General features: G+C 40.3%; 1 protein-coding gene across 4 annotated transcripts in view; it reads right to left on the reverse strand.

Annotated features, from left to right (window-relative positions):
* Positions 1 to 25,825, reverse strand: part of Psq (pipsqueak) — a 51,951-nt gene that overhangs the window by 9,490 nt on the left and 16,636 nt on the right. For 2 of the 4 annotated variants that reach the window (XM_083058895.1, XM_083058894.1), the window contains exons 2-3: positions 22,242 to 22,386; positions 21,357 to 21,521 (exon numbers count right to left, since the gene is read on the reverse strand). In XM_083058895.1, coding sequence (XP_082915021.1) covers positions 21,357 to 21,521; positions 22,242 to 22,386 — 310 coding nt within the window. Of the gene's footprint in view, positions 1 to 21,356; positions 21,522 to 22,241; positions 22,387 to 22,619; positions 23,226 to 25,825 lie in introns of those variants that run through there. The other 2 variants (XM_083058896.1, XM_083058897.1) reach the window with 2 other exon arrangements.

The following is a 25,825-nucleotide window of genomic DNA, read 5'->3' on the forward strand; positions in this document are numbered from 1 at the left end:
GGTGCTTTAACGGCGACGGCACTTGGAGAACCACGGACGGAGGGTTGTAGCGGGCCAGGGGGAGAGTAAAAGGGGGGTTCGCTGCGGGGGTTAGGCGGCGGCGGCAGCGACGGCGACGGCGGTGGCGGGGTTGGTTGGTTGGTCGGTTCGGAGGTGGATGCATAGGGGTGGTGCCATCGGTTCGGAGGCAAGAGGGACACAGCCACACCGGCAGAATCCGACCTCACCAATCAATACTTAGGGTTCAAGGGCATCGGCCGACCAATTATCCCGGACTAATTGACGCGAGACAGCGGCAAAAAAAGCCCGGTCCTTCGGCAACTCCACTTCCGGTTACGTGCGTGCCTCCGGATCTGAGTTTTCTTTCGGGTCGCGTCGAAAAAGATTGCGATCGATCGAAAATACATTTTTTTTTCTGAAAATCGCACGTGCGGAAAGATCATCATTTTATAAAGAGTATAAGGAGTATGTAAAAATATTCAGTGCGTCAAAGTTTCATTAGACAATTCTTTGTACAAAGGGAAAAACAAGTATATCAATTTTAATTTTTTTTAAATTTGTTTGCAAAGCAATTTGTGAATTCTTTAAATACTTAATTTATATTATTATGCTAGAAATTACGATTTTATGACAGGAAAAATTATCGCATATTTTCTTCTCGAAAAAAGTCTACTTCTAAAAGTAAATAAATATAAAAAGTACTTAATTTCTTTTATAAATCTATTTAAATCCGCAAGAATTGCAATGGTGCAAAAGTATATCTAAAGTTTATTAACTTTCTTGATTCTAAAATTTAAAAATTTCCAACAATTTTACTTAGAAAACACCAATATCGTCATCGTTTCTTAGGAACCACGTTCGCTTTAGTGAATTTCTTCGGCTCGATAAATTTGCCTGTCGATCAAACCAAACTTTTCGTTCTCGCGTCGATAAATGATTCACCAAAGTGTCGGAACATCTAAAGAGACACGTGAAAAGAATCTGTGTGCTTACGCGCGAGAAATCTATCGGCAGAATCCGAGAGATCCTCACGACTGACAAGCGAAACGCGCGTTTCTATTCGAAGAGAAAAATAAGGGAGCGATTGAAACGCGGGAGCGAGGTCCAACAGGTGTAAATCCGCAAAAAAGATCGACCTTCGTGGAAAAAGGTTTCACGGAAATGGGAAGGACGCGGAAGGAGCGAGAGGAGGGAGTAACAGAAGAGTAGTGGAAGGAGGGGGTAGTTCACCAAGAAAGCGTGCTAAGGGAAAGTAAAGTGCTTTATATAGAAAGACGCTTCGGAAGAGAGAAAAGAAGAGAGAAAAGAGAACACGTGGAGGAAAAGAGAAAAACGAGGGTAGAACGAATGGGGTAGAACAAAGGGGAGAGAGAGAGATAGAGATGAAGGAACAAGAAAGAGAGTAGGTGAAAGTACGCCGGTGAGGAGAGGAGAAGAGAGACGAGGCGCGAAGGGGGAATCCCCGAAGACGGTCGTAGGGTCGTCTCCACTATTACGAATACAGCGCCATAACGGAATTGATAATGTAACGGGCGTCACGAGTATAACCTTCTCTTTCTGTCTTTGTGTATATGTGTCTTTCTCTCTTCTCTCTCAGTTCTCTGTGCTGCTACGAGTACAACCTCCTTTCTGAATGGAAGCGCGACCCTGGCTGCACCACGTGCTCGTCCTCGAGTAAACGTATAAGAATACAACCGGCCGCGAATGTTTTTCCGCGAACTTTCGCGGTGCATCCAGGGTGCATCCAACATGGAATGTAAATGGAATTTAAATAGTATCAAACATTAATGTTCCGTCATTGATTGAGGGTTGTCGATATCATCACCTCAATATTTCACCTTCGATGTTAACTAGAGACCGGTATCTGGAAACTACTTTCGCTGCGACATATCTAGCAATGTGCAAACGATATTTGGATAGTAAAGTAAAGTAATAAATAATAAAGATATTGATATTTTGTCGACATCGAGTCTTCTTGTCATATTTCACCTCTGATATCAGAAAAATATGAATATCTTGAAATATCTTGCATAATGCGTATAGCGATGCATATGAGATATTAAAATAATATTTAGCTATTATATTTAATAGTTAAATATTTATTTTATTCTAAATATTGAGCTCTTTTTGACATCGATATTTCTACTTTATAATATTACTTGAATATGTATCTTGCGATTTTTTTATTTAATGTGCATTAATACACGCACCTAATTAATACATGCTACAAATTGATTGAAAATGAAATTGAGTGACATGAATATTTCTATCACATCTGCAAGAGAAATTGATATCTACTGATTTCAAAAGCGAAATATCGATGTTAAAAGCTTATCACGAACAGAGAATACTTTACTAGTCAAGTTATGCATCCCCCTAAAATGCATCACGCCGAATGTGACAAGTGCATGAAAAATCTTAAAATATATCAAAGATAAAAAAATTATAACAGAAAAGACTATATCTGTATTTATAAAGAAAAAAAATAGGTTTGTGGAATTAAGAAATTTTTTAAATTAGTTTAACACCTGGTTCAATCATGTAATTACATTTACAACAGAGTTATAATCCCCTTAACTTTGGGAAACGATTATCGTATGTCTTCGACTTAGATATTGATAAAGAAAAATAGCTAACCGCGATTTCGGCCGAGCGTTGGTGCAATCGGGTATTTACGAACGTGGAGCGAAGGAGTCCGATAATGGGAACGGCGTGGCTTCGTAGACAGTTTAAAGGGCTCTCGTAAGAGCGAGTCACCCTCGACACGTTAGCCTTCCCGAGAAGAGAGACAATCTTGGAATCCTTTTTACGAGCGCGCGCCTTCTCACGGGACGTTCAGTCAGGTGCTCCGAACGTTGCGCGAGCAAACAAAATGCTATTTTCCGTCGATCGCGCATTTTCGGTGTCGAATCGCCTGCTCTCTTCATTTGATTGCCCACCCTCGTACACAACTACGTTGTTATAAATTGAGCGCAAAGACACAATTATTTTCACATCGCGTAAGAGAATATTGGTTAAGAAAGTATTGATAATCTATTGTAATTTTTATTCGACATGTTGATATTATTTTGTATAAAACAGAGTTTATATATTAGAATGTCTTCTCTTAGAAAACGTAATTTATTTCACGCAAAATGGATTACATTTTATTTATTTATATTTTATATTAAATACTTCTACAAATTCTTCAGTTTGTCAAAATAAAAAAAAATTATAAATGTCTTTATTTTACACAGAATAAAAAATGTTTGTCGTTTTGGAATTCTCAGTATGCTTTGGTAGCGAGTAATATTCTAATTTAACGACTAAAAATAAACTGTACTTTGAAATCTGTCTTTGAAGTCACGTTGGAGTTCGTTGATGTTAAAGAATTAGGAGAATCGCGAAGCAGCTCGATGAGTAAATTTACTCGCAAGTTAGCAACTCTAACTGCGAACTCGGTGTGTACGCAGCTTAACATTGACAACACGTGTCATTTTATGCAGCGACACTATTCCACGAAATAATACGCTCATCATAATACCTGAGAAATAAGCCATAACAACATTATCAAGGTGTAGCGATAAACCAAGAAGCCCATCTTATTAATGTTCATCTATTTTAGTAGCAAAATTTATTACAAGAATTTTGACACGCGGAATAATTAAGTCCAGTGCTTTCAGTAGAAATCAAACATTAAACATATACAAAAAAAATTACACACACACAGTATGTGTATAAAGCTATTTCTCTCAATATTTTATTTGAAAAATTTTTGTATTTTTACCCACAGGCACAAACATTGACAAAAGATTTGTTTAGCCGTTAAAAAATTGTTAATATATCCATACATAATTTGCAATATAGCGATATTGTCAATATATAAAAGGTGTTTTGTATATGGTATCACGAATAATTTACATCGACAGTCTTTTAACATTTCTCATTCAATGTTCCATAATATTGTCAATATGCCGGATGTTATCAAACCTTCCGTAATATTGTTTCCAATATCTCGAAATATTGAAAATTTATATCGAAACATGCGAATCCACTAAATTTATTAGTTCGTGAAAGATACAAATTGTTGTCAAAGCAGAAAAAAATCTCATAATTAATTTTAATTAATATATAGTAACTATTTCATTTTATTTTTTCTTTATTGATTAGACGATCCAAGAATCGCTTGTAATCTGTGCATTAATTCAAGTTTCTACATAGGAAATCTTTCCTGCGTGACTTTATATACTCTTTCTTTTTCTCTTAAAAGCATGAATATGTTTATGCAAAAATGTCCAGCTAATAGAAATAGAACACAGAGCTTAAATGACAGTTTACGATCGAATCCATTGCTGACACACAGATTACGCGAGTATATCATTTAACTTCAACTGTAATTTAATTCACGTCTCATCTTTTTTTCTAGATTACTGCATCGGTCGAGATATAGACAAAGAAGATTGAATCAAGCACGGTTAGCGTTAAACCTAACCGACGTTGGTAAAACCGGTCCGACAGCTATGCGTCGACTCGCAACTAAAAATCGCGCGCGTATCAACCGTGACAGCAGTTTGCAGTTTTGTGCAGTTTTTGTCCATGTGGGACTACAGTGCACGTATTCGTTTCGATCTCATTATCAGTATAAGCATATTAACAAATTTATGGGAGAAAAAACCATACCGTTGTGAACATATATATATAGAGACTCAACATATAGAGAGATCCCTGTCTTTTGCTTATCTTATTAAATTCCTTGAATACATTTCACCGTAATAAGATTTATTATTTCCTCTCATCTTTTCGGCAACATTTCGCGATTAAATAGCGCGTAGATGACATATAGTTTTCTGTCAAAATAAAATTCACTTTAAAATCGACTGAGAGAAAGAAACAAGATTTTATATCAAGTTCTCGAAAGAGTCAACTCTCTCTTCGGAAAAGTTTTTGATTTCTTTCAATTTATATTAAATATATTTTCTCAATTACTAGCCTTACAAAATTTTAGCCACGAGTTAGATCAACGATATTAATTTTATAAAGTTAAGGATATTCATAAAATTCCGACAACTTATATTAAAGTTTACTCGACGCGCACATTCTATAAAAGCCACGTTGTACACAAACTTGCCAAAATATATATATAAATGAGCATCTCTCGAAACGCATCAACTTTCTCAAACAATATAGCGACTTGTGCATCGTGCATCGGTTTATTACGCGACACGCATAATTATATTCTTACATTTTGCCCTTCAAGGGTGCATCGATGCACTATAGAGAAAGCACGTGTCTCTTCTATAGACTTGCACGATTTTTCAGAGGAAAAGGGAGGGTCAAAACGTTACGCTCAAACAATTTCGAGGCGGATAAATGTAATGAAGCTTTGGAGCTTGGAACGTTTTCGAGTCCACGAACGGCGCGAAACAAATCCGGACTGCACCGAGACGCGTCGAGACGATGCCGGTGCAGAAAGAGAGAGAAAGAGAGAAGAGGAGGTTGACGGCCGACCGGCACCACATACTTCTGCATCTCGCGCGAACGTTTGCGTTCGGCACAAAAATATCTCGAAATACCCGCGCGGCGGCTCTTTCCCCGGGTTTGGCGCGATCTTCCGAGAGTCGGCGCGACGGTATATAACCCTCTCGCGAGTATAAAGCCGCGTATAAAGCTTGCTCGCTTGCACATCCTTTCTCTCTGATTCTCTATTCTTCTCCGTGTCTCTCGTTCTCCACCACCCGTCCTCGCTCTCTCTTCCTCCCGTTGACAGATCCGAGGGAGCAATGCCCATCGCCCCAACGAGCGACGCTACGCCACTGCTTCTCGCGAGAGATGACGCTTGGTTCTAACGTATCCGGGCGCGAAGGAAGTTATATCGTTTATCACTCACCTGGCTGCGGCACTCCGTGGGCGAGCGGTCCCTCGTCGAGACAGAAGAAGAGGAAGAAGAAGAAGAAGAAGAAGATGATGAAGAAGAAGATGAAGAGGAGCAGTAGTAATAATCGTATTAGGAGGAAGAGGTGGGAGAGGTGGAGGAAGTGGCGGTTGGGAAGTAGCGGCAGACAGAGGATGAGGAAAAGGAAGAGCGAAGAAAGAAGAAGAGGAAGAAGAAGAGACGACGGCGACGATGGGCGGGAGGGAGGATGACGACGACGCGGAGGTGGAGGCAGAAGTCGTCGGGAAGTCACTGCGAGAAAACGTGTCGCGGTGATCGCCGCCGTGGTGATCGTCGACGTGATCGTCCTCCTCGTCGTCGTCGTCGTCGCCGTGATTATCGTCGTCGTCGTCGTCGTCGTCGTCGTCGCGAACGACGCAGCCGCGAAAAAGCCGGGCGAAATAATAGCCGCGTACGGGGAGGTTACGAGCGCGCGGAACGAGAGGATAATTCCTGGCAGGGCCCGATCTCCTACGCGGCGAAGCCCAACGAAAGTGAAATGGCATTCGGCGCTCCGTGCTGAGGACGCACGGCATTCGGAGGAGCGAGGAGATGCGGCGGGCAGGAGGAAGCGGCGGCGGAGGAGAAAGAGGCGGTGGACGACGACGACGAGTAGAAGCGGGTGGAGGAAGAGGAGAACGCGCCGCGAAATTCGCCGACGGGAACAAGGACAGACTCCAACGTGCGCTCGAGCGACGAGGAAGAGGCTCGCGGGGGATGCGTGCTCGACGAAGGACAGAGAGCGAGTGAGCCGAGCGGATCGTGCGAGGGACCAAGCCGAAGAGAGAGAGAGAACGAACGTATCTGACCAGCCGCGGGGGGTGAAGGGGTGACTGGCGGGAAAGAGAACAGAGAGAGAAAATGAGGGACGGGGAGGGCGAATACGTGGGACAGAGAGAGAGAGAGAGAGAGAATGAGAGGGCGACGGGTGTGTAGGGACGGATGGGGGATGCTGATCGAGTAAGAGGGGGCAACTCGACGAAGCACGACCACGGCGGTCGGGGGCGGAGGGGTGAATTGGGGGGCGAGCCAAGTCTGCGGCGCTCGACTGAAACGCGGCCGTCTCTTGCGCGAGTGCGACGAGGACGCGATCCGCGCGGAAACGGGCGAGACGGCCCGAGAGCAGGACGTAGACCGAGACACATGGCTGGCTGGTGGCAAAGGAGACAGACAGACAAAGAGAGAGAGGAATATTTGATCCCCATATAACGTAGACGGAGACACGGCTTGTACACAGCGGCGTACTGTGCTAACGCGAAAGAGAGGGAGAGAGAAATTTGGCTGATACGGAACATAGACCGAGATGTGTACGAAAGTAAGAGACAAACGGAAGAGAGAGATATATGTATGCGATTCGGCGTCGCCGTGACGAAGACGGATGCAGACATCCGCGAGGGCGAAGGGGAAGGTCGGGGACGAAAGAGAGACGCATGCGTTGGCGATCCACCGGTGATTCAAAGCGCGACGGAGACGACGACATCAGGTACTCGCGCTGGCACAGCGACGAAGATCATCGTACTCGCGCACGTGGGTACGGAAGAGGGACAGCGGATTTTGCAGTGGCGTATATGCGACATTACGTTCCCCGGCGATGCTGATGGTATCGCGCGCAAGTAAGCCGTGAGGGAATTCGTCCCATTAGCATTAACGGCCAAGGAGACACGTGCTGTCTAATTGTAACAGATGGATACGCGCAATTAACTCGCTCAGTCATCGTCTAGTCGTGTCCACATCCTTTCTCCAAGACGACGAGAGAGGAACCATAAAAATAGAACCAACAAAAAGCCTACTTCAAATGGAAGTAAACATCAGCTAAAAGAACCGCGAATTTACAAAGATTTCACAAAGGCACCCGGTGATATATACATGGGAAACTAGGTCCTTCTCTAAATTAGATGAAAAGTCGCGATTTTTCTATTTAAAAAAATGTTTTTTAAATAAAAAAAATTCGGCGAAAGAAGCGCACGTAGGCGCCGCGGGGTTTCGTCACGATCCTGACGACGGTCCGAGCGAGTCCCCGACGAAGGGACGCGCGAGGCGGGACAGTCTCGAAGAGACGTTAAGTCGAGAGGTATGCGGGCGACAGAGAGGATCGATCTATCGGCGGAGCTTTGGCATGGGGACGACGACCAGGGATAATCTCTCGAGGAGAGCGTGTCGTTGTTTTCGCCACCACCGCCGTCGTCGCCGCCGCCTCCGCCGCCACCGCCTATACAATCGGTATTCGTGCCGCGTCGATGATGGTGCCGGCCGGCCGGTCGCTACTAGTACGCTCTTTAGGCCTCGCACGTCTTCTACGGGGTGTCCGAGAACTATCGTCGTTTGTTTCATAGACGGGCTCTTTGCGAGCAATCTGAAGAGTCTAGTTTTCATCGCGACGATCAACACCGTCAAAACATATTATACACAGAGAGAATTTTCTCTTACAATTAGAATTTACTCTGAAAATCATGGTAATCGTGGGACAATATGGTACAATTTTACTATATGCAGTTTAGTAAAATTAATCAAACATATTTTATATTTTATTGTAATAGATAATATATTTTTATTGTGATAAATATTAATCACAGAGAAATTCTCATAAAATTCTTTCCATACCATATTATCCCACGATTACCATGATTTTCAGGGAAAATTCTAAGAGAAAATTCTCTCTGTGCAGATATTATAATTTTAATTCTAAAAAAATATATATATTTTTCCGTAAAAATTGGTACTTTAATTTGCCAAATATTAAATAATTATCTAATAATTTTATTATTAATCTCTCATATTTTTCAGGAAATAGTTATTATAAGGAATCAAACTATACAATGATAATTATTATGTATATAACTATTAATAATAATTACAGTTTAATTCCTTATAATAATTATTTCCTGAAAAATATGAGATTAATAATAATAATAATTATATAATAATTATTGCAGTTTAATTCCTTATTAATAATCATGTAATTAATAGCTGATTGAAACTTGTATTTCTGGTTCTATATCTATTTCATATTATTTATTATAATGTATTCGCGCTTCTTCTATACGAGGCTCCGTTTTGACGTATGTGTGTTGTCGATCTCTCGTTATAAGCAACAGAATCAAAATCCTTTCCCCTTTCATCCGCCGAGGCTTTCGCGCCATCCTTCTCGCCTTTAATTCGCATTCACGCCAGATACGTCGGCGTATTTCGCGTCTCGAACCTCATGCAAATCGCCTTCGAGTTCGCTTTAATAACTCGGCGGCGATTGAGAATGCGTGCGTCTTAACATGTTGAATATCGACGTAAGAGTCTGAGGCTTTGCATAAACCAAACTAAAGATTGCAATGTTACGTTGAATAATTGCAATTTTTGATAATTGGACTGAATAAATATTTTATTCTCGTTAATAAAGAATTCCGGTTGCGCAGCGATCTTTTATTATTTATTTAAAATCGGAGATTCGATTTGCTTAATTTCGTTAAAAGAGAACCTTCCATTTTTTTGAAATATTCATCAATGCAATGAATTAGCGCAATCGCATGTAATAGTACTTAATTTTCTACGATACGGGTAGAATCGGATGGTACATTTTAAAATATCGATTTTAGCAGCAATATGAAAAGATATTGATACCCATGCAGTGAATTGTTTCGAGATGAAAGAAGTAATCTTTTGAGAATTTCGAATATTAGGTCGCGAGACGTCTTTTGAAAATTTAAAACGCGACATTTCCCTGTTTCAATATTCAGGAAAGCCTGCGCAGACATAACATAATCTTACACCTTTGACACCCTTACCAACACTCCTATATAGCCGACGTAACCCGCTCGTAATGTATCCGGTCGATCGACGAATCGTATATTCCCCCTGTGGCCCGTTCGTAAACAAACTTTCTCCGACAAGAATTTTTCGAGCGCGCTCGCAAAAGTTGTCGGCGACGGCGCAGAAAAGGGAGAGAAAGGGAAGGGAAGGGCAAAGAGGGAAGAGGGGGAGTGGGTGGGTGAAATTTTTCGTTGCACACCGAACGATCGTTTACTTTGACACGTTCGATCCGACGCGACGCCTCGCGCTTGACTGCGAATATACGCGCGCGCACGCGTGTGTGATTAACGTGGTCGGCATCGGAATAATGGAGACATTTCTCGCACATCACATACATGAATTTTGTATAATTTAAAAAAAAAATTTTTCTTTGTAGAGAATTTTTATAAATAATATATATACACTCTGAGAGAATTTTCTCTTAGAATTTACCCTGAAAATCATGGTAATCGTGGGACAATGTTACGGAAAGAATTTTTACTATGCAGTTTAGTAAAATTAATCAAACATGTTTTATATTTTATTGTGATAGATATTATTTTTATTGTGATAAATATTAATCAGAGAAATTCTCATAAAATTCTTTTCATATCATATACGATTACCATAATTTTCAGGCTAAATTCTAAGAGAAAATTCTCCCTGTGTATATAATATGATATAGAGAAAGAATTTTTTAAAAAATTATAAAATTAAGTTTAATTCAGAACTTGTGTATGTATAAATATGTCGTACTAAGTGAAAGAAATGCATCTAACATTTCAAGCGATTTTAAAGGTTCGTGAGATTCAAGATGCAGTATAACTTTTCTGACACGGTAAAGATATTTGAGCCGAGCCACTTTATATAAATTCTGAGTTTCATGATCTTTCACAAAATTTCCCATCAGTTATAAACTATAAACTATACTATCATCAATAAAGTTCTTAATATATTGATATACGATGTAGTATTTATATTTTGGCAAAAGTACACAGAATCCATTTAATAATTAATTATTATTCGTTATCCTTATCTACACTAAATGTAACAATTAAACAGAAATAGAAAAAGTTGCAACGTGGAGAAATACTCCGAAGAAGCCTATCAAGATCATAAATAGTTTATTATCCGTGCGAACGATCGTTAATTTCTAATGCAAACTTGAAGACTTTTTCAGGCAATTTTTGTGAAAGTTTAAAATCATACTTCAAAGAAAGGAAAATTCCCAGTCGCAAAAATCCTAATTAAGAAAATCTTGCATATTTCTTTTGATGTTTACTCCAGTTTTAAATATTGTGAAAAATCTTAAAAGCACATGAAAAAAACGCGCGCGAGAGAGTTAACAGCGATCCTTCTCCCTGGGGGATAGCTTTGAGCGTCATTTGAGGGATCCTCGACCGCGCGTCAAACGCACGAATCGTAGCGGTGGCGTCGGAGCCGTTATCCAACGTTAAATCGCGGTATCGCGAGACGTGTAAGCGAGCGGGAGGGAAGAAGAGAGAGAGAGAGAGAGAGAGAGAGAGAGAGAGGAGAGAATCGCGTAGTTTAATAATTTGAATCCCCGGAGCGGCCCGGTGGACATACGGGGACGATCGAATTACCCCTTCCGTACGCCCTTGACGGGCCCTCGGATTATTCCTCCCTCAGACCGGCCCTGCGTCGGGTTGACTCGACTCAGCAGCGATCGAGTGGCGGAGACGGGGGAGTAGAGCTACGGAAGAGAGGGGAAAGGGTGGCTAGAGGCGCGAGAGAGGGCACAGATTCGGCGAACAAGAGGAAGTATAGAGGAAGAGAGAGAGGAAGAGAGAGAGAGAGAGAGAGAGAGAGAGAGAGAGAGAGAGAGAGAGAGAGAGAGAGAGAGAGAGAGAGAGAGAGAGAGAGAGAACGAGAGAACGAAGAGAACTTAGGGGCAGAGAGGAGAGAGAAGAGGTAGAGATGACGGGGAACCGAGAGGGTATACGAAGAACGGGGCGAGGAAGAGGGAAGCAGCGGCAGGAGAAGAGAGAGAGAGAAAGAGAAGAGGAGAGTCGCGGGTTGCTGCAGAGCTTGCGCGGACAAAGGGAATCTGCAGCTCCAGTCGTTCGTTCGCTCGCTCGCTCGCGCTCGCTCGTTCGTTTGCTTCGACCCTCCTCTGTTCCTCCCGCCCTCGCTTCGCGCACACACACGCGTGCAGAGTGTCGGCACGCACGTACACACGGATTTCGTAGCGTGCAGTTCTGCGCGCACGCACGCACGCACGCATGTATGCATGCATGCACGTCGCGCTGTAGAAACCGCGGGTACAGTCGGCCGAGGAAGCGCAAAGTTTCCGAATTACATACATTCTCTTCTCACCGTTACTCTTCGCTTCATCCGTTTCGTTCACTTTCTTCTCTCTGCCTTCACCCCGTTTGCTCTTCTTTCTACCCTTCTTCTAGCCGAGCGAACGCGGAAGAGGGAGATAAGGAGGCTACGGTCATGAAGTCATTCCACGACCTACAGAGCGACGCCCTGGTACCCGGTACCCTTGTGACGAACGGAATTATCATAGTCACGCGTATATACGAGAATGTACGAGAGAGGAGATAGTAGAATAAGAGAGCTTATGTGTGAAACAAAAATCATTTAGCTCAAGAGATAATAAATTTAATTGTAAGACAACTTGTCATCGCGAATACATTAGATCAGTTTTTTAAATCTCCGCACTTTCCCTTTTCTCTTTGCATTCTCCCGCTCTTTGTCTCTTCTTTCAAATTTTAACTACTGTAGAAATTAAATGTAGCAGTCATACGCACACAAATATGTAAAGTGTACTCTATTTAAATTACATATTTGAGTGCAAGAATAAGCGCATTTAATTGTCAAAATTTTATTTTATTATGATGATTAAATATTATAAAATTTTGGAAAAAAGATATATAAGAAAACAACGCGTATGTGTGGCATTAGGCCTCCTTTCCATATTCGAGATTAAGAGAGGTTCCGCTCGCTCCACTCTGTGCTCGACGACGGCTCGACCAAGAGCGACCGCGACGAAGCGCAGACACCCGGTACAGTCGCGCGAGTAAGCTCATCGGATCCGCGTGATTTCTCTTCCTCGCGTCCTTTATCTTTTGCTTTTTTTTCTTTCTCTCACTCTCTCTTTTGCTCTCTTTCTGTTCTTTTTCGGTTTCGTCGCCCCGTCTCGTACGAGTACCTACCTATCTACCTGCCTACTTGCCTACGGCCGAAGGTATACTTTGGGCCAAGCGCGCGTTCCGCCATCCGATCGATGTCGCTCGCTACGAAAGCTTTCTGCAGCAGTCGCAGAATGCTCGTGGCGCCGATTAACAGCAGCAGCACAGACGGCGGCGGTTCCCGAAAAAGGCTCGCGCGCGCGCGTCCCATCCGCTCCACGAATATTCGCGACCGGAGCAGCCACATGTCATGAGATGAGATGCATGCATTCGCAGATACATGTTGCACGAGGATTCTTAAATTCAATAGGGCGTTCGATACTTTTGCTCGTCTCCTACCGCGAGAATCGATACTATTCGATACATTTCTATCTGTTTTTTTTTGCATAAGATCCTTAAAGATCGTGGAAATCGGCGATAAAATAAAAAAAATTGTGATAATGGAATGAGAATTAGTGCGATCAGTAGATAAATTTATATAAAGAATTTGGCCTTTACATATATATAAGAAAGAATTATGTAATGTAAGATTAAGCTGTTGCAAAAAAATACTGAGAGCAAAATCAAAGAGAGATAGTTTGGTCGTGTGAAAGTGAAGAATCGATCGATGCCATTGTTTTTTCAACACTAGTTGTCTGACACCTAGCATTATTAAATTCACCAAGAAAACAGCGAGATAAAACAATTTAATTACAAAACTGCATTTTTTTATGATTTCTTAATGGTTTCACGTTATTAATATTTTAATATGTAATAGAAAGTTACTCAATGTACATGTATGATGATACCTTTTCATGGTGAGTTTACATTTAATTATACCCTCCTCCCCTCAATCTTAGTTGATGTGATTAAATATTAAAAATCAATAAAAATAATTAACAAAGCTTACTAAATAAATTTGACAAAAAATAATTATATATACAAACTGCTATTCTTTTTAATAAAGATAAATTATTTTGTTTCTACTCAAAATTAATGCAAGAATTCTTCACGATATATATTTATATAATTCATTCATCTTTTATAATGTATGAAGTAAATAAATGGAATAAAATTAAGATGATGGATTTTTCGATTAAGCTCTGTGTCGCTGTCTATTTAGATATGCAACAAAAATTGTGTTAATAGTATCGGACAGCGAAACGCGAACGAGAAAATGAGGAGAAAACAGGGTAATTCGACGCTCGCGGATCGCTGAAAAGCGTCGCGCGGATATCAGTTAACGTTACGATTATTGATTCAATCCGGCAGAGTTAAAATATATAGCTACACACCGTCTCGCAGTAGTCGCGCTGCTCTACCCTCTTGTATCGATTATGTCTCACGTAGCAGGTCCCGTCAATATCTGCGACACATCGTGAATTTTGGGGGTTAAACCGCGCTGCAACTCGACTCGATAAATCTCTTTCTAGCCCTCTCCCTCCCTCATCTCCTCTGCCACCGCCGCCTCCCTCGTTATTGCATTCTTCCGATGTGCGCGCGATCCGTATCCATTACCTCCTCCATATAAATAAATTCGACCGATAAAGATTCAAGGCCATAAAAATCAGAAAGTCGAATCGGATCGTTAATTTCGGATTCAGCTCCATTTCCGCGAGAACATTCGTACGTATGTAAATTTTCACACGTGGAGTTGAGACACGACGATTGACGCGAGATCATTTTTTTTCGTACTTGTAGCGAGCATCGGACACTAACGATTTATAAATATACCGATCGAAATTGTTTCGGGTATCTATAGTCTATAGGATACGATAACGTTCCTTCCTTTCCTTTTGCCCTTTATGTCTCTCGTTGTATTTCTTTTGAACGTGGAAAGAATATGCCGATCGAGAACGAGGTCGTCGAACAACAGTAGTGTCGACTTTGCGGTGGCCTTTCCTTGATCGATGAATGATTGCAAATGCATTCTTGTTTATCAATTATCTCGCGACAGAGAATCAAGTACCATGATCAGCTCGATAGAAATATATATGTTTTATTATATTTTATATATAATTAAAAATAAGATCTGTTTAAGTAGCTTTTTTGTATAGATTTTACATTTTTTTTTACCTTCTCCGATTGTACATATTGGTGCTTTATCGAGATAATGAGATATATCTTCGCGTAAGAACATATAATAGAATAACAATTTGCTATCTAAAGTATTAGAAGATCGTAGAACGAATTTAAGAAGCACCCTATATATGACTGTGCATACAAGTGAACGCGATGCACACATGAGATACGCGTTTTCTTCGCGTGTCGTCGTTTCACTGCCGTGTCAAGGACAGCGAGGGAAGGAGTCGACGGTTTGCGCAGACTTTCCTCCGAAAAATCAAATACGAAATATATCTCGCGTCATGATCGCCGACGTAATCGTAGGCCCATTCAGATGCGGAAGCGCTTGTATTTTTTTTTTGATTGCAGTCTCTTTAAGAATTAATTTTAACGTCGCATCAAAACTGTGTTTGAGATCTTAAATTTTTTTTTACGTAAGATGATTACTTTGATCATCGGTTATTGAAAAAATGAGAAAATAAAATTGACCGACAATAGAATCGCGATTATGTATATTAATGCAAACTCTATAAAAATGATCTATTAAGTTACATTTATGAGAAATCTTGTTATTATTATTATACACACTTTTCGCCATTTTTATGTAAGCAAAAAGTATATTAAAAATAATATTAAAATAATATAAAAACTCTAGGATAAGAAAGTGGAGGTGTATGCGGAACGCACAAGTTTAATTTAATCCGAGCAACAGACACGAGGACCTAAGAATGTTTCGTATACTGAGTGTTCCAATATTATCGCCACATTGCAATTATTTAATTCCTTCGAACTATTTATGTAGAGTCAACCTTCTCATTAGTAGATTATTTGATACAAATTTTAAATTTTCATTATTAAACATTTCGATTATTAGACAATTTAATTCAAATTAACATTTTATCAGAGCTCGAAATAAATCTTAAATTAAGCACAAACTTTCGTTACCTATTTACGTTTTGAATAAATTAACATTGTAATTAATTTATATAATATTGATATATATGTATATGTATACATACAGGATATCCGGTAATAATCACTTCACTTCTCGTGTGCAGATAGAGAGGGTTAGTGTAGGAAAGTCCTCTATTGTTTTGCAATCTTCGCAATAATTAATGAGAAATTAATTGAAAAATATTCGGCCAATGCACGCGAATATAAGCGCGGGACAAGAAGAGACATCCCACTGTTACACGGTATTGCTGGGCGCAATACATAATTAAACTTGATTATTAATCCTACCGCTTCGTCGCACGTTTAGTAACCGCGTAACATTGGGCTGTCTCGTCTCGCCGCGCGGATTGGCTAATCTTTTTTAATTAATTTCTCATTAATTATTGTCAAGATCGCAAAACGGTAGAGGATTTGACCCGCTACTCGATTTAACCCGCTCTACCTATGAGGTGATTATTAGCGGACGCTCTCTATATATAAATATAATATATTGATGTTATAAAAGATGTATAAAAGTGTCAAATAATTATAAAAGATTAAATATATATCTCAGAGAATAAAATACATGTTTTAAATATATATTAGCATTTTTTCTCACGTGTATACACATCTGTATTATTGTATTTTCCTTAAAAAGAACAGGATGGAACGTCCGAGTTATCGCGCGCGCGCGCGTTTCGGAATTAAAATACCTGAAATTCCGTCGCTTTCGAGACACCCCGTAGACGCGATCGGTTTATGTCGCTGGCTGGCGGGCAGGCCGAAATTGCGCCGGGAGCGAATCCTGGGAGCAAGATACGCGGCTTCGGGTCGAGTAAGCACCTCGACGAGGAGCACCAATCACGGGCGCGAGCATCGTTGCGTGCCGGCACGTCCCGCTTGACGGAGCGGGGCGAAAAGGGAGGCATAAAAAAAAAAATAAATAAAAAAAACCGGCGAAATGACGAGAGAGGCCGGAGCCATCCTTCGCGATCGCGCGACGACTCTCGCCGGTTGGCGGCGGCGTGTTTTCGCACGCGCGCAGATACCGAAGAGAGCAGGACAGCGGGACGCAAATATTCAATCACTCGGTTCAAACAGTGGCACACACAGGTCCGTGGCTTCGGGAATGAAAAAAAAGAGAGAGGGAGAGAAAGAGATTGTAAAAAAAAATTAAATAAGCTGATGCGCTCCTTCGATCTCGAATTCTGATCCGCGATTGCTCGTTTTATAATGTTATATGTTGTTAAAAACATAAAATGGACTTTCGAGGCATCTGACGTTTCTTTCGTCTTTTCTCAAGAGATCGTAAAATGGATAAATAAATTAAAAATGGAAAACTTTTGAGAATTTTAAGTATAAACTTTTCACGAGTTTGAAGATGTTCTTATCATAATCAATAATTAATGAAGTATTTTATAAAACCGCGACACGGAGAAGGCAGAGTTAATCAATTATATACGTTAGCTGGTCTTTTTTCATAAAAAACGTCTCGGTTTATTTTTTAATCAGAAGCTCGGGATCTCTAAGGGTGACGCCGAACTCGGCAACGCGTTCATATTCGACGGCTAACGATGATGGTGCGCCGGGGTCGCTTTCGTCGGCGAGAAAGATTTAATTTTGGCCCGCACTCAAAACACACACAGACACACACATATATACGGCGATGCAGGTTCGTCGTCCGGCGTCTGGCGCACGATCCAAATAGCCGGTCACAAACCGAAGCATCCTCTTCGGTGCCGCGCGAAGGACGGCGAAAATAATCTCTCGTTTCCGATAAATCGCGCGACTTCGCGTTTTTAAGCGTCCGGTTTTCAGGATCTTATTCGATATCGCGCGACAAGAGCGAGACGGGACGGGAATACGGCGAAAAGAAATCGGTCAAATCGATTTTTAAACCGATCCTATTATTTGATAAGAGAGAGACTAGACTTTTTGTCGAAACTGATCATGTATGACTGAATTAAAATCGATTAAAAAAAGAATGCAGCGAAATTAGAGCGCAGACAAATTGGCAGAAAGATTGGCATAAAGTGAGAATTTTAAATTATTAAGTTGGAGGAACTTTTTTATGTTCGTGTAATCAGATTATATAATTATATTCACGTAATTATAGAGCAAGAATTACGTCGTTGGTTATATATTTTTTTAATCAGTTTAAAATAAAATAAAAATTGCTGACAATTTTTCTCTTCCACAATTTTTTCCTTCTACAAAATTTCTTTAAACATTAATTTGCGGTTTTGTTCTAAAACGCGATAATTCATCAAAAGTTCAATCAAACGTTTATACTTTGCAGGCACGTATGTTGATTTTACTGATTGAGTTAGAAATGAGTTTGCAGAATAAAAGCGTAAAGTTTTCCGGAACATCCAATACAATAAAATAAATTCCACAACGATATTCTTGAATGTGCAATAGCGAAATCGTATATCGGTAATGTTACGAATTATTTCAAATAATTTAGAGATAATATATAACTATAATTTACTTGTGTGTGATGAATTGGAATACGTGCGAAATAAATTATCGCGTGAAAACGATAATATGAGAGAATATTATCGCGCGCGCACACACATCCCAGACGTTATTATGATTATTTTTACAGAGCTTCCACAGAATCCAAATAGCGTTTGCATTTTCAACGTAATTAGTCTGCGATAATTGCGTTCATCACTTGCGCATTAAATTTCATACAGAGAGTTTAACATTTACACCAATAATTACTTGTTACGATAAAATATTTTTGCTCCGTCTACACATCTATATCATTGAACTGTAAAGTATATAGTTCGTGTTCTTAATCAGCATCAAGCTACGAGCGTTTCTCTACGTCTACGTTATTCAAAACAATCGCGTTTAGCGCTAAAACATACGACGAAAACCGAAAACTTCTGATACACACTATACGTATATGTATACGTATATGTACACACTATATGTATACTATTTATATGATAAATCGCGTAGTTGCATTGTGTACATACGCACGACTCATTACCCGATGTAAAAACATCGAAGAATCGAGTCTTCGAGTAGAGTAGAAAGAAGTGAAAAGGGAAGAGAAAAAAAATCATGGCGGAAAAAAGCATGGCATGGTGCAGCTGCGTGCCGTACCTTATCACTGGCGAGACATCCTGAATGACCGGCGCTTCTTATCTTATCCGTGTCGCGATATATCTGAGTCCCCTGAGTGCGGAAATCTGGAACACTTCAGCCACCCCTCCCCCTCCCCCCCTTCCACACGCACAGAGAAACACACATACAACTTCCACGTAGAAACACGCACTCGCGGCCGCGAGAGTACGTCTGCGAGATGCACGAGGAGGAAAAGTTTTCAAAGTCCGCACGTTGACGAGGCGATAAAGCCGGATACAAACGCGGACGGATAGACGGGGACGAATAAACGGCGCGCGCGATATCACGAGACTCCGCGAAAAAGCAAGCGCGTGCCGGCCGGCCGGCGAAACGTTACGAGCGGGCATTTCGAACGCGCACTTTGTGCACTTGCGCGCGCAGCGCCGCTGACGGCGGTGAGTCGAAGCGACGTCACAACTGGGCGGAAGGAACGAGAGGTAAAGAGTCTCGTACCGACGCGAAGCGGAACGGAAGTCGGTAAAATAGCGCGCGACCGCGTCGGTAAACTTCCGTTGGGGAGAGAATGTCCAAGAGTAACTTTCTTGGCGAACGCTGGAAAGTGAATGGTTGAATATTTCTGCGATCGGTACGATATACAGGCGGTACGATTGGAAAAGATATAGAAATTGTAAATTTACATATATATATGATTGATAAAAATTATTGAATTTCGATAAATATTCTATAAAAGTTTTGACAATGCATTTTTCGAAGGATCGCTGTAATTTTATAGACAATCTAAACGATAAGCTTATTTATTCTTTTTATATATTTGAAGCATGCATTCTCGAGGTTGTATTAAGCCTTTTTGAAACGTTTGTAATTTTTGGGAGTTATATGTCAGATGGCAATAAAGCATTGTCTAAAGAAATTAAATAGGAGACTCCTTTCTTCTATCGAGAAAGTGTTCGTCTCTCACCGCATACTTTCTTGCCGTTTCGAACATAAACTAAAGTACCCGGAACGTATTTCACCTCGCAAATATTGTAAAACGCGTTTAGATGATGATTTATTGAGAAGACCACGTACAATTCCGATGTGCTTTCACCCCTGCTTATTCCTCGACAAATTGAGTCGTTAATATTGCAGTGGTTAATGCATATACTAAATAGATCTTTTTTAATCTTATATATTTTTCACATATTAAACTTGCGAAGAATATATTATATTTTATGAAGAATATTTTATTTGTATTACTCTTTTATAGCTCTGTTGCGAGCGCCTTTGTTTAACTAAATTGCTCTTAATAATAGTTTAGGATATGATTATTTTTTTTTTTTTTCAATGGATAAACTTGTGCCTGTTCTCCAAATTACTTGTACAGTTTATACAGTTAATAAATAATTACGTGATGTGTCATTATTATATTCATATGTTGTTATTATTATAGTCATCCTACTTTTTAATTTTCAAGATTTTTAAATTATATGGAAAATAATTTAAAAAATGATTTTATATAATATTTAAAAAATAATTAATATTTTCAATAATAAGACCTTTCGAAGATAGCATAACACGACATGCAGTAGCATATTTTAATGAAATTTTAAAATAGAATTGGGTAATATAAAAAAATATTTTCCAAATGTTTGTGGCTTAAAAAAAGATCAATCATAAAATATCATCTCAATCATTTATACACCATCAGATTATTCGTGAAATAAGCAAATGAGTAAGAGATAGTAGAACTTGCATTCGTAATCGCTATCAATTTGGCGAAAGATCTTGCAATAATACGAACAACGTACAACTCACGTACGTCGTAATAGCTCGTAAGCGATAAGATAAAACGAAGCGATCGTGTTCATCGTGTTATTTAATACCGTGACGCATGAAAGATTCGGATGTTTCGGGACAATTCAATACGCAGGAAGATTTTAAGAACATAAACCATACAAATGTCGGAAAAGTCACCGCGATCGCAATCCATATTTGAGCCGGTATCTTTAAATGATTACAAATCATGATCAAAATGTTGCCTTGACGAACAAAGATTTGATTCGAGCGACATCGTTAGAGCTGTTTTCCATTTATGTTATATATATTCTTAATAATGTTATACGATAAATTATAAAATTCCTATTATTATTGAATAAAAATGTCATTAAAAAGTATCGTACTAATAATCGATATATCGTTATAGCAATATATGTATATCATTTGGAAAACTCATTCTTGGGGAATCAAAGAAAATAATTATATATATAATTTTATGACTCTACAGCATATTGCTTCTTTCCATGACATTTGTCGCAGACGTCGCCAAAATCAAAATCAAATTCCCATCTCAATTATTCAATGGGCTCGTGGGAGAAATCGTAGCTCACGACGTCGCTGACCGCGACGATCGGTGCGATCGCGGCGAAAGATCGACCTTATTCTCGCGCGCTCACCTGAAGCTCCGCTTGTGAGACATCGATCTCCCCGCGGTAGACAAACTCGATGATGAACTTGAGGTCGTTGAAGCACACGTCTCGCGGCATGATGATAGTCGGGTGTTTACAGGGATTCGACAGCAGGAGTTTTTGAAAGTAGGAACTACAGGCCGACAGCACCACCTGCGCACACATAGAAATATATCGTAATGGAGATATATTAGAGAGAGACGATTAAAAGTCACAATTAATCTCGACGCGCGAATTTCAAAGTATCGATATTTTGACAAGGGAGTTTGACAATCGAGACATTTGAATCAAAATCGAGAAGCATGTATGTTTCAGAACTATTAAATGTAACTATTTTCTATACTATTGAAGTATCGCAGCGTCGAATTAATTGCAAATTAATGTCAAATCAAAGTGCGGATATAAATACCCCCCCCCCCCCCATATATCTCGTTACATTTAATAATCGAGGCAAAGCCGTAATTAAACTACAATAAACATAGAATGTCAAAAATAAAAGATGAAAATAAGAAATAAATGCACGAAATCTCTTGATATTATAGGTATGCAAAAATAGTCTTGAAATTTATATTTTTTATTTCATCGATTTTGCGTTATTTCATAGATTTGTAATTATAAATTGCTAGTTACACATTTTCTCAACATTTCAGTTTAAACTCGTCAATATTAAATTAAATTTCTCGCTTCTATCTCTTCCCCTTTTTATCTAAAATGTAATGAAATAATTAAAAATTTTTAAATTGAGAATTGACCGAAATTTGTTATAATTCTTTGGACTTTAAATCGAGGGCTGACCCCCGTCCGATTTCCGCGATGTTAATCGCGGTCGATCTCTCTCCTTTCTTCTTTCCGTGCTCCGGACGGACGGCCTACCTTATGCGCTTTTAACGAGGCCTCGTTGCATGCCAGGGTGACGTCGACGAAGGCTTCGGTCTGCAGGAGCTGGTGAAACACGGACGTCATGTTGGACTGGTAGTTGTCCCAGCGCAGGCAGTAGTGCTGCCCGGCCATGCCGCCGCTGCAACAGAGAGACGGAAAGATCGATTGAGTGTTTTTCCAAAGTCCGCTTTCTCTCCGTGTCGGCGGATTCATCGAAGAGTCATCGTCGACGACGACGACGACGACGACGACGACCCTAAGAGAGACCAAGAGAAATCCCCCTTCCCGCGTTATCCCTTATCCGCGATAGTCATCCCCGTCGTATCCTTTCCCCTACCACGAGAGATCGATTCGTAGAGAGCGGGATAGTACCTGTAGTGCACGCCCCAATAACGATCTGTCTCCATGAAATATTGGGTTTCTTTTTCCACCACGACTGCCGGGAGAAGATATCTCCGAGAGGTTTTACGTACCGGACGGGGGAGACGGTATCCAAGAGTACGGTATGAAAAAGACGGCGAGAATAGGTAGGGTAGGTAGATAGGTATAGGTTTTCTGCACACCGCGTGTTGGCGGCAAAGCGCGGGTGACACAAACGGAAAAAGAGAAAGAGAAAGAGAGAAAGAGCTACGGAAAGAACAAGACGAGTGGAGGAGGGATAGGGAAAAAGAGATATAAAGAGAAAGGGAGAGATCTCTCGCTGTGCAGGGCTGGGTGCGCCGAAGGGAAGAAAAGGAAGGTAAGGTAGGAAGAAGAAGGGTCGCTCACGGGCCTCAGCGAAGAGACGTTATTTCCGGAAGCGGCGGCGCGACGACACAGGAAACCAGAAGAGCACTTTCGCGTATTCACGGACGAACAAGGCCGACGATAACGGACAGGATCGACCACGTTATACGATCGAGCGAGGAAAAGACCCCGAAGAAGAGAGCGAATTGCGAGCGGCGAATCGGCGCACAACGACGAGGTTCGGGCGTTGGTCTGCCCCCGTTCGCGACATTCACCTGTTCCGTGGACCGTGCTTTATCTGCCTCTATCTATGTGACTCTTTATACCGGGCCATTCCGCCCGTTATCTGTCCGTAGGAACACGGGCTTTTATCAGTTGCTTAGACGTGCGCCGATAACGGGGAAACTTTAAGCTCGCGCTTGCCTCGCGTTTTGCTGTCTTCTCTCTCTCTCTCTCTCTCCTTTTCCCCTCGTTCTCCTGACTCTCCTCTCGCTGCTTGCGCTCATTTCGACGCTCGTCGTTGCCTTTCATCCGCTCACTCGCGCGCTCGAAGAACGGCTGGAAAATTCTTCGCGACACTTCACTCCTATAGTATCTTCGGCATCTGACTCTGCACCAGGACTCTACTATTATATAGGCGCGAATCTTGTGAAAAAATCGCGAAAATCTATCTTTCTCCAAGGTGCTCCAAGGTGCTCGAGCATCTAATTAAGATTGTTTTTAATATAATTTTATATACATATTATAAATGCGTAAATATTTAGTTTGCAGTTCTCAACTTTCAACTCTTAACTGTTGAGTTCTGATCCTTCAATTCTCATCTCTCAACACTTTCGAACTCTCTATATATGATATATCTGACGACTCTCATCTTTCAGCTCTCAACTCTCGACTCGCAACTGTCTATAGATAGAATATACAATAATTATTTAATAAAATGCGAGTCGGTATTGTAAAATGCTCGACTCTCTCTAGTCTGTCTTCGTATTATAATTATATTATATTATTGTATCGCGTGGGTGTATTATATTATTGTATCTTTTATTCCATAAAAATAAAGCGTACGTTTTAACACATAATTTCCTTCTCCGGGTTTTCTCCCGAGCTAACTCTTCGTCTTCCAAACTACATCTTTCCCCGACCTCCTTTTATCCTTCATCACCCCTTTATATACCACACTGGTCGACACGTTGTACCATCTGCCGTTTCTCCAGCTATCCTTCGAGAGGGCCCTCGATATAGACGCACCTGCGAACGCTTGCAGGTAACGCACGATTGTTGTGAATGTACGTGAACGCATCTGTGTGTATGTGTATTGTGTGTGCGTGTGTATGTACGTACTCTTACTTCAGTTGGTCTCTATATGTACTCGCAGATTACGTCTGCGCGCGTGCTATTCCACCTGTGTGATCGATTATTGCGAGAAATCAAGCTGGTGAATACCGAGATTGATAGCGAACGTTTGAAATTCTGGAATAAGCATTCCTCGATGCATTATCGCCACTACTTTAGGGGATCGTTAAGTTTCGATTGGACGATTGAAACTTGCTTTCTTCCTCAAAACCTTTCCTATATATATACATTCTCAGGATTAATTACTCAAAATTATTAACACCTCCTGTGCAACTCAGATCAAATATCAGTTCAATCGATTTACTGTCTCTTTCGAATTCCGACTCCAAAAATAAAGAATTAATTAAATTGGGATTAAATTGCGATTGGAACTCTAAATTAAATTGATATATTTTTCGCTCGCTTTATTTTTAAGAGAGCAATAACGTGTTATTGTTTCGCAATGTTCCGCAAAACTTGGAGAAACTTTGAAATCTATGATCGCGTGAAATCGAAACGCGCTTCGGACTGCCTTATGCCCGTGCACCGAGTTTATGCGTGCGTGTCGCACGGCACATAACACGCAAGTCGAATCGCGTAACAGGTATGCGCACATTGATATCATTGAAATTGGGTTACCTGACGAGTCGAGTGCGAAGACGCGCTGATAATTCGTGATAACGGGAAGGAAAGACGATAATCGATCTTTGCGTGTTGACTTTGCCGGTTTTTCTTTGTTCCTTTCTCGATTTATCTAATCCATCATACCGCGATTACCGTGTGCGATTCGACACTTACATCCTTAAAGAAAAAAAAACTTGCAAACTTATTGTTAAAGACTGTAATAATAGATGTTTTCGATTAGAATTCTCTTATCAAGATATTATCAATATAGTAAAAAATAACTGTAAGAGTAAGAGGAAAACACAATATGTATTCAGGAATGCAACGTCACACTTTCTTGCGTTCTCCAAAACGTAGCAGATGCATCTTTCAATAATGGCATATATTAGAGTTCGCATAATTTTTTACGAAATACATATGGTCAGGAATCAGAGGCAATTTTTATATAGAATAACACACAATAAAATTTGTTATTTTTTAAAAATTGTAAATATGAAATTTATAATTTGTTATAAAATTTATATTAAAAAATATATTTTAAAAAGTTTTTTAATAATAGTGCATATGTAAACGAGTTCGCTTGTTTCTACAAACTTTCCACAACTTTTCGATAAAAGTATAACGATAATTACATGGGGTTTGCCTGCTTTATATTATATTGCCTTCCCTATATATTCCCTTTTATTCGCAATAGAATATTTCGTACAGATGAATAGTTGTAAAAAATAGTTCTAGCAGACGGATTGTCACAAAGATCTCCACAATCTTTCCAATCGTATTCTATAAAAATGGATCATCTTTTTATGTGTATTCCGTGATTATCGTTCGCTCTACATTCCACCCCGTTACTTGCAACAATAAGTTCCACGGTTATTCTAGATTCTACCATACATTAT

This window comes from Prenolepis imparis, unplaced genomic scaffold (genome assembly GCF_030444845.1).
Source record: "Prenolepis imparis isolate NDT839.2.m4 unplaced genomic scaffold, iyPreImpa1.0 SCAF_2, whole genome shotgun sequence".
Classification (NCBI taxonomy): Eukaryota; Metazoa; Arthropoda; class Insecta; order Hymenoptera; family Formicidae; genus Prenolepis; species Prenolepis imparis.